The 13,220-nt window shown below is 36.5% G+C and overlaps 2 protein-coding genes and 5 non-coding genes across 13 annotated transcripts; all 7 read left to right on the top strand.

Moving 5' to 3' along the window:
- The first annotated feature begins 1,619 nt into the window (after positions 1–1,619).
- Positions 1,620–2,415, top strand: LOC125474235. Its single transcript, XM_048577670.1, has 2 exons — positions 1,620–2,129; positions 2,215–2,415. Exons 1-2 carry the CDS (start codon positions 1,620–1,622, stop codon positions 2,398–2,400), a joined length of 696 nt encoding a protein of 231 aa, XP_048433627.1. The 3' UTR covers positions 2,401–2,415.
- Positions 2,416–5,213: 2,798 nt separating this feature from the next.
- LOC125474413 (receptor-like serine/threonine-protein kinase SD1-8) lies at positions 5,214–11,629 on the top strand. 7 transcript variants are annotated; one of them, XM_048578107.1, is made up of 8 exons: positions 5,214–6,040; positions 7,790–9,544; positions 9,640–9,745; positions 9,822–9,987; positions 10,221–10,431; positions 10,597–10,834; positions 10,919–11,069; positions 11,161–11,629. In XM_048578107.1, exons 2-8 carry the CDS (start codon positions 8,236–8,238, stop codon positions 11,467–11,469), a joined length of 2,490 nt encoding a protein of 829 aa, XP_048434064.1. In that variant the 5' UTR covers positions 5,214–6,040; positions 7,790–8,235; the 3' UTR covers positions 11,470–11,629. The 7 variants fall into 7 exon arrangements, with proteins under 7 accessions (XP_048434064.1, XP_048434063.1, XP_048434065.1 ...); XM_048578106.1 differs by having other exon boundaries at positions 5,214–5,386; positions 5,477–9,544; XM_048578108.1 differs by having other exon boundaries at positions 5,214–5,386; positions 6,889–9,544.
- LOC125474602 lies at positions 6,142–6,230 on the top strand. The gene has a single exon (XR_007256072.1). It is a non-coding gene; the product is annotated as a small nucleolar RNA U36a (small nucleolar RNA).
- LOC125474567 lies at positions 6,287–6,379 on the top strand. Its single transcript, XR_007256037.1, has one exon. It is a non-coding gene; the product is annotated as a small nucleolar RNA Z223 (small nucleolar RNA).
- Positions 6,421–6,538, top strand: LOC125474581. The gene has a single exon (XR_007256051.1). It is a non-coding gene; the product is annotated as a small nucleolar RNA Z278 (small nucleolar RNA).
- LOC125474578 lies at positions 6,691–6,805 on the top strand. Its single transcript, XR_007256048.1, has one exon. It is a non-coding gene; the product is annotated as a small nucleolar RNA Z278 (small nucleolar RNA).
- LOC125474588 lies at positions 7,096–7,203 on the top strand. The gene has a single exon (XR_007256058.1). It is a non-coding gene; the product is annotated as a small nucleolar RNA snoR97 (small nucleolar RNA).
- Positions 11,630–13,220: the final 1,591 nt, after the last annotated feature.

Raw genomic sequence — 13,220 nt, forward strand, 5'->3', positions numbered from 1 at the left:
ATTATGCTTATGGGAGTGGTATTATTCATGGCCATTGCTTGCTATTTCCTGATTTTCAAAAAAATTATGTGTGGGACAGAATCATGAGGTTAATTATTGTGTGTGTCAGTGTTATGTCAATTTTGATAAAATTACATGTATGTGTACGATAAGAATCGAATTTTTGAACATCATGCGCTATATTGAACAATGACGATAATTGTTAACACTACGTAATTCTCTCACTATTAACATTAAAACATTTCCCTAATATCACGCCGTTCTTCACGTTTTGCATCCACACACAAGCAAACGTGAAAGACGACAATGATTGATTTCAAACGTAAATGATGAACTGATGACTTAGGTCCTGTTTGGCATACCGTATAAGGCATCGGATAGGACTAATAATACGGTGTACCGTGTTTAGTGACCGTTTGGATTAAATAGGCACCGGATTAAATAATCCGGGGCCACCTTTTTTACACGGCGTTTACCCGCTTACTAATACCGTCCAAATTCACGGTATAACTTAGTCGGGCTCGCTGAGAGACACAATCTTCCTCTTCAGGCGCCCTCTCTTCCTCTCCAGGCGCTCTCTCTTCCTCTCATCCCAGGTTTGTCTTCTCAACTTCTTCTTCTTCGTTTAAATCACAGTTCGTCTTTTCAGATTTCTTCTTCTAGGATTCCGCCCCTCCCTCTATTCTTTCCCCTCCTCCTATTTTTCTTGCAATTTTCTTTCAATTGATTGAATCTAGTTATTATTTTCTCTCTAATTATGCAATTGATTATGTAATTTTGTGTTTTAATTAGAATTTTTGAATTTTAGGGTTTGCTATTGGGGTCAAATTTAGGGTTTGTTGTTGGTGTTGAACTTACAATTTTAATGATTGGGTAGAGTGGGAGTGTGCAGGTTCACTTACCTAAACAAAACTTTGTCTCTAGCACAGCTCCCGTTTCACTCGCTGTCTCGCAGCCGCAACACAACCATACGGAAACTTGACCTTGGGTACGACGGTGACAACTCTTAACCACACCTGAACTACAAATCTCATTCCAATTTTTTTTTATGTGAATTTTACTTTATATATATATATATATATATATATCTGCGTGTGTGTGTGTGTGTGCGCGCGCGTGCGTGTGCGTGCGTGTGTGTGTGTGCGCGTGTGTGCGTGTGTGTGTGTGTGTGTCTGTGTCTGTGTGTGTCTGTGTGTCTCTATGTGTGTGTGTGTGTGCGTGCGCGTGCGTGCGTGTGCGTGTGTGTCTGTGTGTGTGCGTGCGTGTGTGTGTGTGTGTGTGTGTGTGTGTGTGTGTGAAAAATTTCGAACTAGGGTTGTTGAATTGTTGATTGACATTTATTCCAGTTTGTAAAGTAATTACCTTAGAGTGTGTGTTTTTGAATTCGATTCGTAACATGCTTCCTTGACTGATGAATGTCAAGACATCTTTCTGATTTCATTGTAATTTTTCCTTCTGATCACCGCAACAGTCTGTAGGATTTATTATCTGCCTATGACATTTTTGGGTAGGACTTATTAACATGCTTCCTTCTGTTTTTGGTATTATTATGCATTCATGCTCCAGTTACTTAATTTTTTGCCACTATCTAATAATGTTATTTTATATTTTCACTAGACATGGATCAAAGAAAGATTGTCGCATGCTTCATTGTTAACGTGTGGTACTTCAATATTGTGACTTGGTTGATGATGTGGTTCATCAAGAATCATAATTCAGCTAGAAGGCGGAATCGGCAACTTGCACTTAGAAATCGCACATTTGTTAGGAGAATGGTAGGGTCAGCCTATTTAGATAGCATAATAGGATATGATGATGTTCAGTGTGTGAACCAAATTAGAATGGATAGAAGAACGTTCCATTATTTATGTCAAATGCTTCGTGACCACGGTAGAGTAAAATTGGATGGTGTAGTGACAATGGAAGAACAAGTTTTCATGTTTTTGCATATACTTGCACATCATGTCAAGAATCGTACAATTGGGAGTAGGTTTTGTCGATCGGGGGAGACCATAAGTAGGTATTTCAATTCCGTTCTACATGGAGTGTTAAGGCTACAAGGTACATTTTTGAAAGTGCCAGAACTCATTCCTAATGCCTACCCAGATCCTAAATGGAGTTGGTTTGAGGTATTCTTCATATTTTATAAAAATTACTTCTAAAATTAATATAACTAAATATATTCAGCATACTAATGTTAATGATTTTTTTTAGAATTGCTTGGGGGCATTGGATGGGACTTACATTAACGTTCATGTCCCTGAGCGAGATAAACCAAGATACCGATCAAGGAAGGGAGAGATTGCGACCGATATGTTGGGAGTTTGTAATGTGGACATGAATTTGGTATTTGTGTACCCAGGTTGGGAAGGGTCGGCATATGATTCTAGAGTACTCTGAGATGCGATAAGTAGACCATCGGGATTAAAAGTTCCCATGGGTAACAATAGATTATTTGTTTATATTAGTAATTTGAATCCTCATTTTTCTTATATATAGTAATATACATTTTTGTGTGTGTTAGGGTGTTACTACCTTGTGGACGGTGGGTACACAAATGGTCCAGGATACCTTGCATCGTATCGGGGAGTGTGTTACCATCTCTCGGAGTGGAGAAATAGAAGACTCCTGATTAATCATGAGGAGTATTTCAATATGAAACATGTTCAAGCTAGAAATGTCATTGAGAGATGTTTTGGACTACTTAATATGCGTTGGAGCATCTTAAGAGGTCCATCATTTTTCCCAATTAAAACACAATTTAGGATTATGACAGTCTGCTGCCTATTACATAATCTTATTAGAAGGCATATGTCAATTGATCCAATAGAAAATGAAATCCTAAACTTGGACGAATTTGAAAGTAGTGATGATGATGAAGATATGATTGAGAGTGTTCAACCTACACAAGAATGGACTGCATGGAGAAACACTTTGGCTATGAATATGTACAATGAGTGGCGTGCACAAGTGTGATTTGATTAAATTTTCTTATATATGCATGTTGTGATTTGGTTATGGTTTGTTATTTGAACAAATAGTGATTTCTTATGTATTCAGTTATGATACTTTATTCGAACAAAGTGTGACCTGGTTATGTATTTATTTAAAAAGTGTGATGATTTGCTTATGGTTTTTATCACTTACTATTAATTATATGCATTATTGATTATATGTCCTAATGCCAACATAAAGGCAGTTCCACATGTTGTGTATGTAATTGTAGGAATGGAAAGTGAACAAAGTAGTCAACCAAAAGGAAGTAGAAGGGTTTGGAAACAACATGAAGAAGATGCATTGCTCTCCATACTTGAGGAGGCAGTTGTTAAAAATTTGCGATGTGATAACGATTGTTTCAAACTCGGAACAATGGCTCAGTTTGAAACAGCTATTAATTTGAAATGTCCTAATGCCAATATAAAGGCAGTTCCACATATTGAGTCCAAAATGAGGTGGTGGAAAAAAGATTATGCAATAGTTTATGACATGGTTAATAAAATTGGTTTTGCATTGAGATGTACGAAAGTGTATTAAGGTTGATAGCACTGAAGTGTGGCAATTCCATGTAAAGGTAATTCTCTAACATAATACTAGAATTTAACTTTACATATTTGATTACTTAACATGTTCCTTTACATACAATTTAATAGTATGATTGTGTCTACCAAACCATATCCTTTAGCCCCATTCATTATAACAGCTTAATTAAATTAATGGATGCTTGATTATATCAAGACAGGTTGAAGGGAACAAAATAAGATTATTTGTATTTTATGGATAATGTGATTTGTTTTCCCATTGAAGGTTAACAAAGAAGCAGAAGGCTGGCTAGGAAAATCGTTTCCATTGTATGACAGATTGAATGTTATTTTTGGAAAAGACCGAGCAACCGGAGTAGGAGCTGCAACTCCTACTGAGATGATGAATAAGCCTGAGCACATTAATGAAGATGAAGATGAGGCAGAGACTAGTTCTCCCTCTGTTGCTCGACGGTCCAGTAGTTCAAGTACCCGGAAAAGGAAGAGACCTACTAATGATAATGATCTTGCTGTGGCCTTTAAAGAAATGTTTTCTGAATCAGTTGATAAGTTGGGTGAAGTTTTACAAGTTGCTTTTGGGAAAGGAGTAGATCCAAAACTTGAGATTGTTTTAGAATTGTCAAAGATGGATTTGTCTATTGAGGATCAAATCAAGACACTAAATATCCTTTTCGAAAAGTCACAGAATGAGAGGACATTCTCGTCTTTGGATGGTGCAATGAAAAAAGCCTTTGTACTCATGTTACTTGGACTAAGTAACCCCAATTGACATTTCAAACCAACAACAATATATTTTGTTAAAAGCTATAGCATGCATATATTTTGTTAAAAGTAGCATGCATATATTTTGGCTATTTGGAAAAATTGTTTCTTATTGAAACCACCTTGCATTTGTATATTTTATGAACTTGGATATGTGGTTGGATTATATATCGTAACGATTGTAGTTGTTTTTTGTAAACCTTCTTTTATGTTATTGGAAAATATTTTGAATTTGATGTATGAAATTTACTATTTTTCTTTGTTATTTGAAAATTTATGTGGTTTTCAGTATAAATATGAGAAAAGTTCAACAAACAAAGAAAGATTTGTTAAATTTTTTTTTTTTTTTTGTCCTATCCGGTTCAGTACCAAATACAGTATAAATAATACGGTCATTAATCCGATACTGCACCAAACGCCCGACTAATTTAGTCAGTACTATCTTATGACTATTTATCCTATCCGACAGAAATAATCAATACAGTCTTAGCTGTCAAACGAGACCTTAAGAATAGATTGCAGAATAATTGGATCGCACATAGGCAATACTGTATAGTACCAGGTGTCGAAAAAGTCAGCTGAGGGATGCAGCCTACCACAGGCTATAGAGTCATTTAATGAAGAAATTTTTCAATCTGATTGATACACAGAATGATATATTATGTGTTATTATCAAATGATGAGATATATGTACTAAAAAGTTAATAACTTAAAATATAAAATTTCTCACCATTTCTATTAAAATACGTTTTGTGTTCTGTCACAGTTAATTTCTCTGTGTAATCACGTTACTGTCCGAGGGAAAGCAGTGGAACCGTTAGATAATGACTGATTTTATTTTATTTTAGTTAACGAAATAATGACTGATTTTATTTTATTTTAGTTAACGAATAATACAGTTGCTGCGCAACTCACTCTTTTCTCTTGTTGAGGTGATTTGAGGAAGCAGTCTCTTCTCACTGGATCGGCCTCTCAATTCTGGTCAACTTTTCCCTAATGACGATCTTGTTCTTCTTCCCCAGAGCTTCAAGAGCTTTCAATGGCCACCCTGTAGCCTCCAAGCTTCTGGTGCTCTGTACTATCAGGTTCTCAATTTTCTTGCTTACCGTGTTATTTTTTTTTCGATCTGTTTGGCTTCTGAGAAAATGCATGACCAGAAAATAAAAAATTTGAAGGAACGCGTGTTGGTCATCGTGAAAAGGGAAGGAGAAGCTACGCTTTTTCCTGTTACTTTCATTCACTGATCTCAGAAGGGGAGCCCCCTCTCCGCTCTCCTCTCCTCTCCTCTCATCTCTTACTCTTCCTCTCTCTCATTCTCTACTGGAAAATCCATAATCTTTAGTCTTCCTCTGCTCTTCCTTTCTTTCTGCTCCCCATATCCGTGGAGCCTACAAACCAAGTAGTGACGGTCGACAAGCTTCAAACATGGCGGACGCGTACTGGAGGTACAGCGATGGTGGACAACCGCGGCCGTCGTCGACGAATTCAGACATCGTAAAGCGTCCTCCCTCTGACGCCGCCGTCGCCTCAAGTGTTGCAGTTTAGCCTCTCTTTACTCCACGGCTTTTCTGTGTCAAATCGACCGCTACATCTCCCACAAAAACCCTAAATCTTTTCATCAATTTTCAATAGCGTCCCATCCGATGTGCCTCGACACACCTTAAGCCTGTTTTTGAAAAATCTCCGAAGACAGAGCTAGTCATGGAGGCGCAGATCCTATTGCGGTGTCAAACGTGGAGGTATTTCTCTTCTCATAGTTTTGCCTCTAAAAACTTCCGCTAAATTTTCAAAATTTGGAATTTTTTTATTTTATGTATTTTGATGTTGTTTTGTGAATTTTTGGCGATGATTACAAATTATTCGCGCTTCTGAGAGCAATCGATGAAGTAGAATGTGATAATCAATGGTTGAATTTCTTGATATGAGCAATTTAAGTTTTTTATTGCTGGTTTGTGGTGGTGATATTTATGGGTTTTGTCGATTAATGTTGGCAGTGATGACTAAATTTTACAGCTTTATGCCAGTTCTGCTTCAGAAAATTCGTGATTGAGAGAGCTGTTTCATACTCTGAGCCTTTTGTTTTTTAATTAGTGTTTTGGATTTCTGTGTTTTTGGTGGTGCCGCTGACGATTCAATCCTCTTGTTCGAGGTGCGGTGCAGTGGAATTGAGACCCTGTTTACAGGGAGAACCCTCAGTGAAACTGCATTCATATGAATTTAATGGATTTAACCGAGGTTTTAATCTTACTTACCCTCCTCGTAAAATGACTTTGTGTTACTTGTTTGGTTTGTTGTCTGTCTAAGATTAGATTAGTTGTTTGGTATGTTATTAATTTATAGGGTCAACAGATTGGTGTGTTAAATTTTGGTGATATCTTCTTGTCTTTTGGCCTGTGATGGTTCAATCCGCTTTTTTGAGGTGTAGTGGAGCTGAGACCTTGTTTACAAGGAGAACCCCTCGGTGAAGCTACATTGCATATGACATTAATGGATTTAACTGAGGTTTTAAGTCTTAATTACTGCATCAAAATCCATTGTTTTTGTGTTAATTGCTTGTTTTGCTGAGTAATGTTTATTAGTTTGTTAGGATTAAGTAATCTTTAGGCATCAATGATGTTACAATCCAACGTGTTTGAGGCGTAGCGGAAGCGAGAACCTGCATTGTGCAGGTAGAACCTACTCGTGGAAACTACATCCCTTGACAGAAATGATGTAGCTGAGGCATTGCAGTCATATGGTTTTGTTGTGTGTTGCGTTGAAATGTTGGTTTTGAGTTTCAACTATACCCTTATCCTTTTTTTATCAGGTTTAGGATCTGAAATAACTCATAAATTAGAGTGTTGTCATCAGCTTCATCTTGTGTTACTGATCAAGACTGGAGTTAAACAACAACACTACATCTAATCACATTTATTGTGTTTCTTTTATTTTTTTGATTCATTTTAAATTTGCTTTCTAGCCAAAATGATCCTTGAGATTTGCTTAACTTCTCATTTTGATCTTTAAGATTTAAAATCAATAGAAGTGGTTTCAATTTTGGTCCTACAGTGAAAAATTATGTATATAAAAATCAATATACACAAAATTATCCTCAGTATAGAAAATAATGGGTCAAAATGATTTGACAAAAATTGGGAGTCTTTTTTATCATTTTATTGATATTATATTTCAAAGACCAAAATGAGGAGTTATACAAATTTCAGAGAACATTTTGGCTAAAAAAACCTTTTAAATTTCATCTAAATTTCCTTGGAGGTGACTAGTGATGAATTGATATGTATGCTCTATTAATTGAATTGTGTTTTAAGTAATTTATGTAGTGATAATAATTCCTTGGAAATCTTTACCTTGGATTAGTCATGTATGGATGGGTTCAGACCAAAAACAGACTTGTACTTGTAAATGAATGTTATTGTAAACTCTGTGGTAATGGGAGTTTGAAAACTTTCAACATATCTTTGTTTGTTTTTGTGATTAATTTTTGTTAGTTATGGATTGGGGACAATCTTTTCCTCACATCATCAAATCTTAACACGCCCCAACCAATTTTCAAGACTACACGTGGACAACAACTAGGTGACGCATGAGCACGTGTGGCTTTTGGACTTTCATACGCGGAAAAACTTGCTTTGATACCACGAAGAAAGTTGAGGTTCCACCATAAAACCCAACCTCTTATTAAGCCCATATAAGGTCTCTTCTCTCATCAATGTGGGACTCATTCTCAACATTATCTACAAAGACTTCATTCATCCAGAGGAAGAACAATGTTCAAGCCCTTTCCATACATTGAATTTTCTACAGAGACTTCGTTCGTATGTGAAGGGTGGAATAGTTGACTTGCAATGATCACCACAAAAAGGGCATATAGATTAAGTTCCAGTAACATGCATACGGTAAATCTTTGCCTGCCTGCTGAATTCTTTGTGCAGCCATGAATACCAAACCCAACTCAAAGTTTGTGTTCTCCGTTATTTTATTATGTGCATTTCTCGAGTCCCATGTTTCCCTTGCAGCAGACACCATCAGCGAAAACCAATCTCTCTCAGGCGATCAAACCATTGTCTCTGCAGGTGGGATGTTTGAGCTAGGTTTCTTCAAACCAGGTCAGCTTTCAAACTACTATATAGGCATATGGTACTCCAAGCAAGTAGTATCTGAGATGACTGTTGTTTGGGTAGCAAACAGGGAAATACCAGTATTTGATAGATTTTCTTCGGTCTTGAGCATCTTAGATGGTAATTTAGTTCTCTTGAACGAGTCCAAAACCCCGGTTTGGTCAACAAATTTAAACTCCACCACCAATTCTGGTTCTGTACAAGCATTTCTTTTGGATAGCGGAAACCTTGTCTTGAAAGCGGGCTCTAGTAATAATACATCAGAGCCTTTATGGCAAAGCTTTGATCATCCAACCCACACTTGGCTACCAGGAGGTAGATTTGGATTCAACAGAATTACAAATCATCCCCAAATTCTCACTTCATGGAAGAATTTGGTGGATCCTGCGCCAGGTCTTTACTCTCTTGAGCCAGACCCAGAGGATAGAAGTTCATATATCTTATTGTGGAATAGGTCTAGAAAGTATTGGAGCAGCGGACCATGGAATGAAAGTTCGCATATTTTCAACCAAATTCCTGAAATGAGGACAGTTTCTATCTACAATTATACTTATGTTACGAATGAGAATGAAAGTTATTTCACATATTCTCCTCCTAACAATCCTAAAATTGTATCTCAATTCTTGTTGTCTGCCTCGGGAAAGATTCAGCAACGAACATGGTTGGAGAATTCCAAGCAGTGGAATTTGTTTTGGTCTCAACCAAGACAGTGTGATGTTTATGCTTCTTGTGGGGCTTTCTCCAGTTGCAAACCCACATCCTTGAACTACTGCAAATGTTTGAAGGGCTTTGTGCCAAACCTGCAGAGTGATTGGGACTCGCAGATTTATTCTGGTGGATGTTCAAGAAGAACCAGTGTGAAGTGTGGGAATGCTACGCAAGACGGGTTTCTAAAAGTAAATATGGAGTTAATGCCTGAAAATAGACAATATGAAGGTGCTCTTAGTATCGAAAGTTGTAGATCAGCCTGCTTAAATGAATGCCAGTGCACTGCTTATGCTTATAGCAGCAGCGATGGATGTTCAATGTGGCATGGAGATGTCTTGAATCTGCAAGTATTAGAAGCAAATGATGGTGGAGAAATTTTATACATCAGAGCTGCAGCTTCCGACATTAAGAAAAAACGTAATAAGAGAATGATATTCGTGTCGCACTTAGTGATCATTATTTGGAGCCATTATCTTGATGTTGTCAACAAAATCTTTTTCTTCTCCTTGCAGGTGTAATTAAGCCGTCCCTTTTGATTGCAATAGTCGTAACAATCATTGGTTTGATTGTTGTCATTTTTGGCTATTTCTTATGGAAGAAAACTTTGGGAAATAAAAGGTACGGCTACCACTCGATTTTATCTCTTTCTATGTCTTTATCCCTCACACGTGTTCTAACAGTATGACTAAAACAGAGAGCATAAGAAGAACCATAATGAGAGTAAAAGTAAATTTGATGGTGGAGGTGGAAAGGATGATGCAGAACTACCGATCTTCAGTTTAAGGGCTATAATAGCTGCTACAAACAACTTTGCTGAAGGCAATAAACTGGGGGAGGGAGGCTTTGGCCTTGTTTACAAGGTGACACTTCCACCGTGTGCTTTAAATACAAGTACATTTTTCTTCTCTTGAACACCTTTGTTTATTTCTGACCTTTAGATTGAACAAATCCAAAGAGAATCAAAGGACGGAAAAAATAGGGGTGGGCAGGAGAAAAAGGCACTGCAAAAATCATTTCCCCTTGCAGAAAATATGATTTTTTTTCTTTGAACTTCAAAAAATTCTTTCTTGTGCGCTTTTCTGCCTCCGTACAGGGAATTTTGGCTGAAAACCAAGAAGTAGCCATAAAAAGGTTATCAAAAAAGTCAGGCCAAGGACACCAGGAGTTCATGAATGAGTTAAAACTTATTGCCAAGCTCCAACATACCAATCTCGTTAGGCTCTTGGGTTGCTGTCTTGAAGATGCGGAAATGATATTGATCTACGAGTACATGCCCAATCGGAGCTTAGACAAACTTTTATTTGGTAAATACATGCTAATGACTTATTAATTCTTTGTTTCTGCAAATTATTTTCCTTGTGTGCAAATGTCATGTACTGCAAGATGCATATTATGCACTGTGTCCAACATTTTTTCTAAAATGGAAAGAAAAACACTTGCTCATCTTTCTTCGTGTTTTGTCCAATCAGATGCATCTGAAAAAATTGAATTAAATTGGGGAAGACGTTTTCGAATTATAGAAGGCATTGCTCAAGGAGTACTTTATATCCACAAGTACTCGAGATTGAAAATCATCCACAGGGACCTAAAAGCAAGCAACATACTGTTGGATGGAGCCTTGAATCCCAAAATTTTAGACTTTGGAATGGCAAGGATTTTCGAGATAAATCAGACTGAAGCAAATACAAATAGGGTTGTTGGCACATAGTAAGTCTGCATGTATCTGGGACATGTTTTCATTCAAGGAATGTTCTATTGCTTACTTCTCTACATATTGTCAATTATGCGCAGCGGCTACATGTCATCCGAGTATGCGAGATATGGTCATTTCTCTGAGAAATTAGATGTATTCAGCTTCGGAGTGTTGTTGTTGGAGATTGTAAGCGGAAAGAAGAATGCTTCTTTTTACCGCTTTGAACATTCACCAACTCTTGCCGGATGGGTAAGTATTGAAAAATTATTCCAACTCATGATCTTTCCATTTTTAAGCCTTCCAAATTTGCAAATGACTGTAAATTCAACATTTTAATTAGGCATGGGAATTGTGGAAAGAAGGAAGAGGAATGGAGGTGATTGATGAATCAGTAAGGGAAGCATGCCGGCTCGATGAAGCTTTGAGGTGTATCCATATAGGGTTTTTGTGTGTTCAAGAAACTCCAGCTGATCGACCAACAATGTCTTCGGTTATTCATATGTTGCAGGGCAATGAATCTACATCTCTTCCGCCATCCAAAGAACCTGCCTTTTCAACACACAGAAATTCCAATCCTGTTTGCTCTTCTAAAACGACTACTGGTTTGTCCCACAATGCAGTCACCATGAGTTTGCCAGAAGGTCGATAAGCGTTGGAAGAGCAGTGACAGGCAAGCAGTTGAGAAAAGAAAATAACCTACAATAGTAGTAGATTAAATATATGTTAAAGTATTTTTCAACTGCAAACCACCTCATTCCTCGGCACAACCATATTTATATTAGTTTAAAATAGAATGTCACTTGTATCTAGGCACGGTAATTTCTGACACGACTCGATAATCCGACACGACACGACACGAAATTAACAGGTGTTCGGGTCGACACAATAACGAATCAGGTTGTTATCAAGTAACCGATAAGCACTTGTTAAGATAACGGGTTGGTTCGGGTATACACGTGGATAACACAATACACAATAAGCAAAATATTAATTTTATAATTTTAAAACCCTAAAAAAATATTATAATAATTATATATATATATTAATTTAACAATTTTATACTCCTAAAAACTATAATAATTATATATATATATACACACACTCACACACTAGAACTTTGATCAACCATTGGTAATTGGCCAGGTATAAGATTGATTCTTCCAATCTTACGGTGCACAATAAAATGGTTTATTTCAATCTTATGGCGTATAGAACCTTACCGATTGGGGCTCTCTGGAGGATTTTTCCATTTAGGCTTTAGATGCTTTTATGTGTTTTTTATAATATTTTTTGTATTATTTTGTACACATCACAATACTTTTTTTTTTAATTTTTTTAATTTTTATGAATAAACGATATTATCTACACATGAGATAAATGAACAATAATGTGGTCCAAATTCGCTTTTGATGAGAATCGAACCTAAAACATCTCACTTACATATAAAAATAAATACTATTAAACTGTAGTATTAAGTGTTGGAACATAATTTGCTTGTTTGGGCTCTAACTCCTCTTTACCTTTGGTTAAGCTACTAGAATTTGTACCCGCGCGTTGCTGCAAGATTGAAAATTATATGAAAGATTATGCAACTGCAATCTTCATAAACAATGTTCGAGTAAACAATTGAGTTACAAATGTCAACGCAGTTTATACACAACCTCATCATAAATGAAACAAATTTAAATATCTTAAGTGAATTCTATTTCTTCAAAGCAGAAAGGGGAAAATAATTATTTACTAAATAGTTGGAGTAACGATAACTGCATCAATTATAAATGTAATATTGAGGGAATACCTACCAAATAAAGCTTACTACATACTTAGACTTTTCATGTGCTACATGCAACGAATGCAGAGCTTGGATACTAGACTTGCTCCTGGTTTGAGCTGTATCCAAAGAAGGGAAAACTGACATTATATTTTTGCAATAAAATTGCAAAAATTCCCTTGTACAGCTCTCCATGCTGCAGAAGAAAACAAAGACAGTCGACCAATGATGTACGACGATAAAACCATAAGACAAATCAAAAGGTGACATTGATCCAAAAAAAATATGCACGATAACTTCAAAATTAAGTTTTGGAGAGAGAGAGGTTGTAACCAGAGACCAAATTCTTTCTTTTTTTTTTTTTTTTTTTTTTTTTTCCTGATTACCCAGGTGGCAATTCGACTTGGAATTACACAGAAAATTTACTAAAAATCCTAGATTTCATCACCCAACATTGAAAAAGGAATTACAAAGTAACGTATAAACAAACAGACAACATAAATCAAAGAAAGGAACACGCGAGAACCAAAACGTTAAAAACAGCACATACCCATTTCCATATGTAACATGCATACGGTAAATAGGCACGTGGCTTGCAAATGTAATTTCGTCACAAAGTAACGTATGTG

The sequence above is a fragment of a genome, unplaced genomic scaffold (assembly GCF_019419815.1).
Source record: "Pyrus x bretschneideri cultivar Hongxiangsu unplaced genomic scaffold, Pyrus_bretschneideri_v1 Contig12, whole genome shotgun sequence".
Taxonomy (NCBI): Eukaryota; Viridiplantae; Streptophyta; class Magnoliopsida; order Rosales; family Rosaceae; genus Pyrus; species Pyrus x bretschneideri.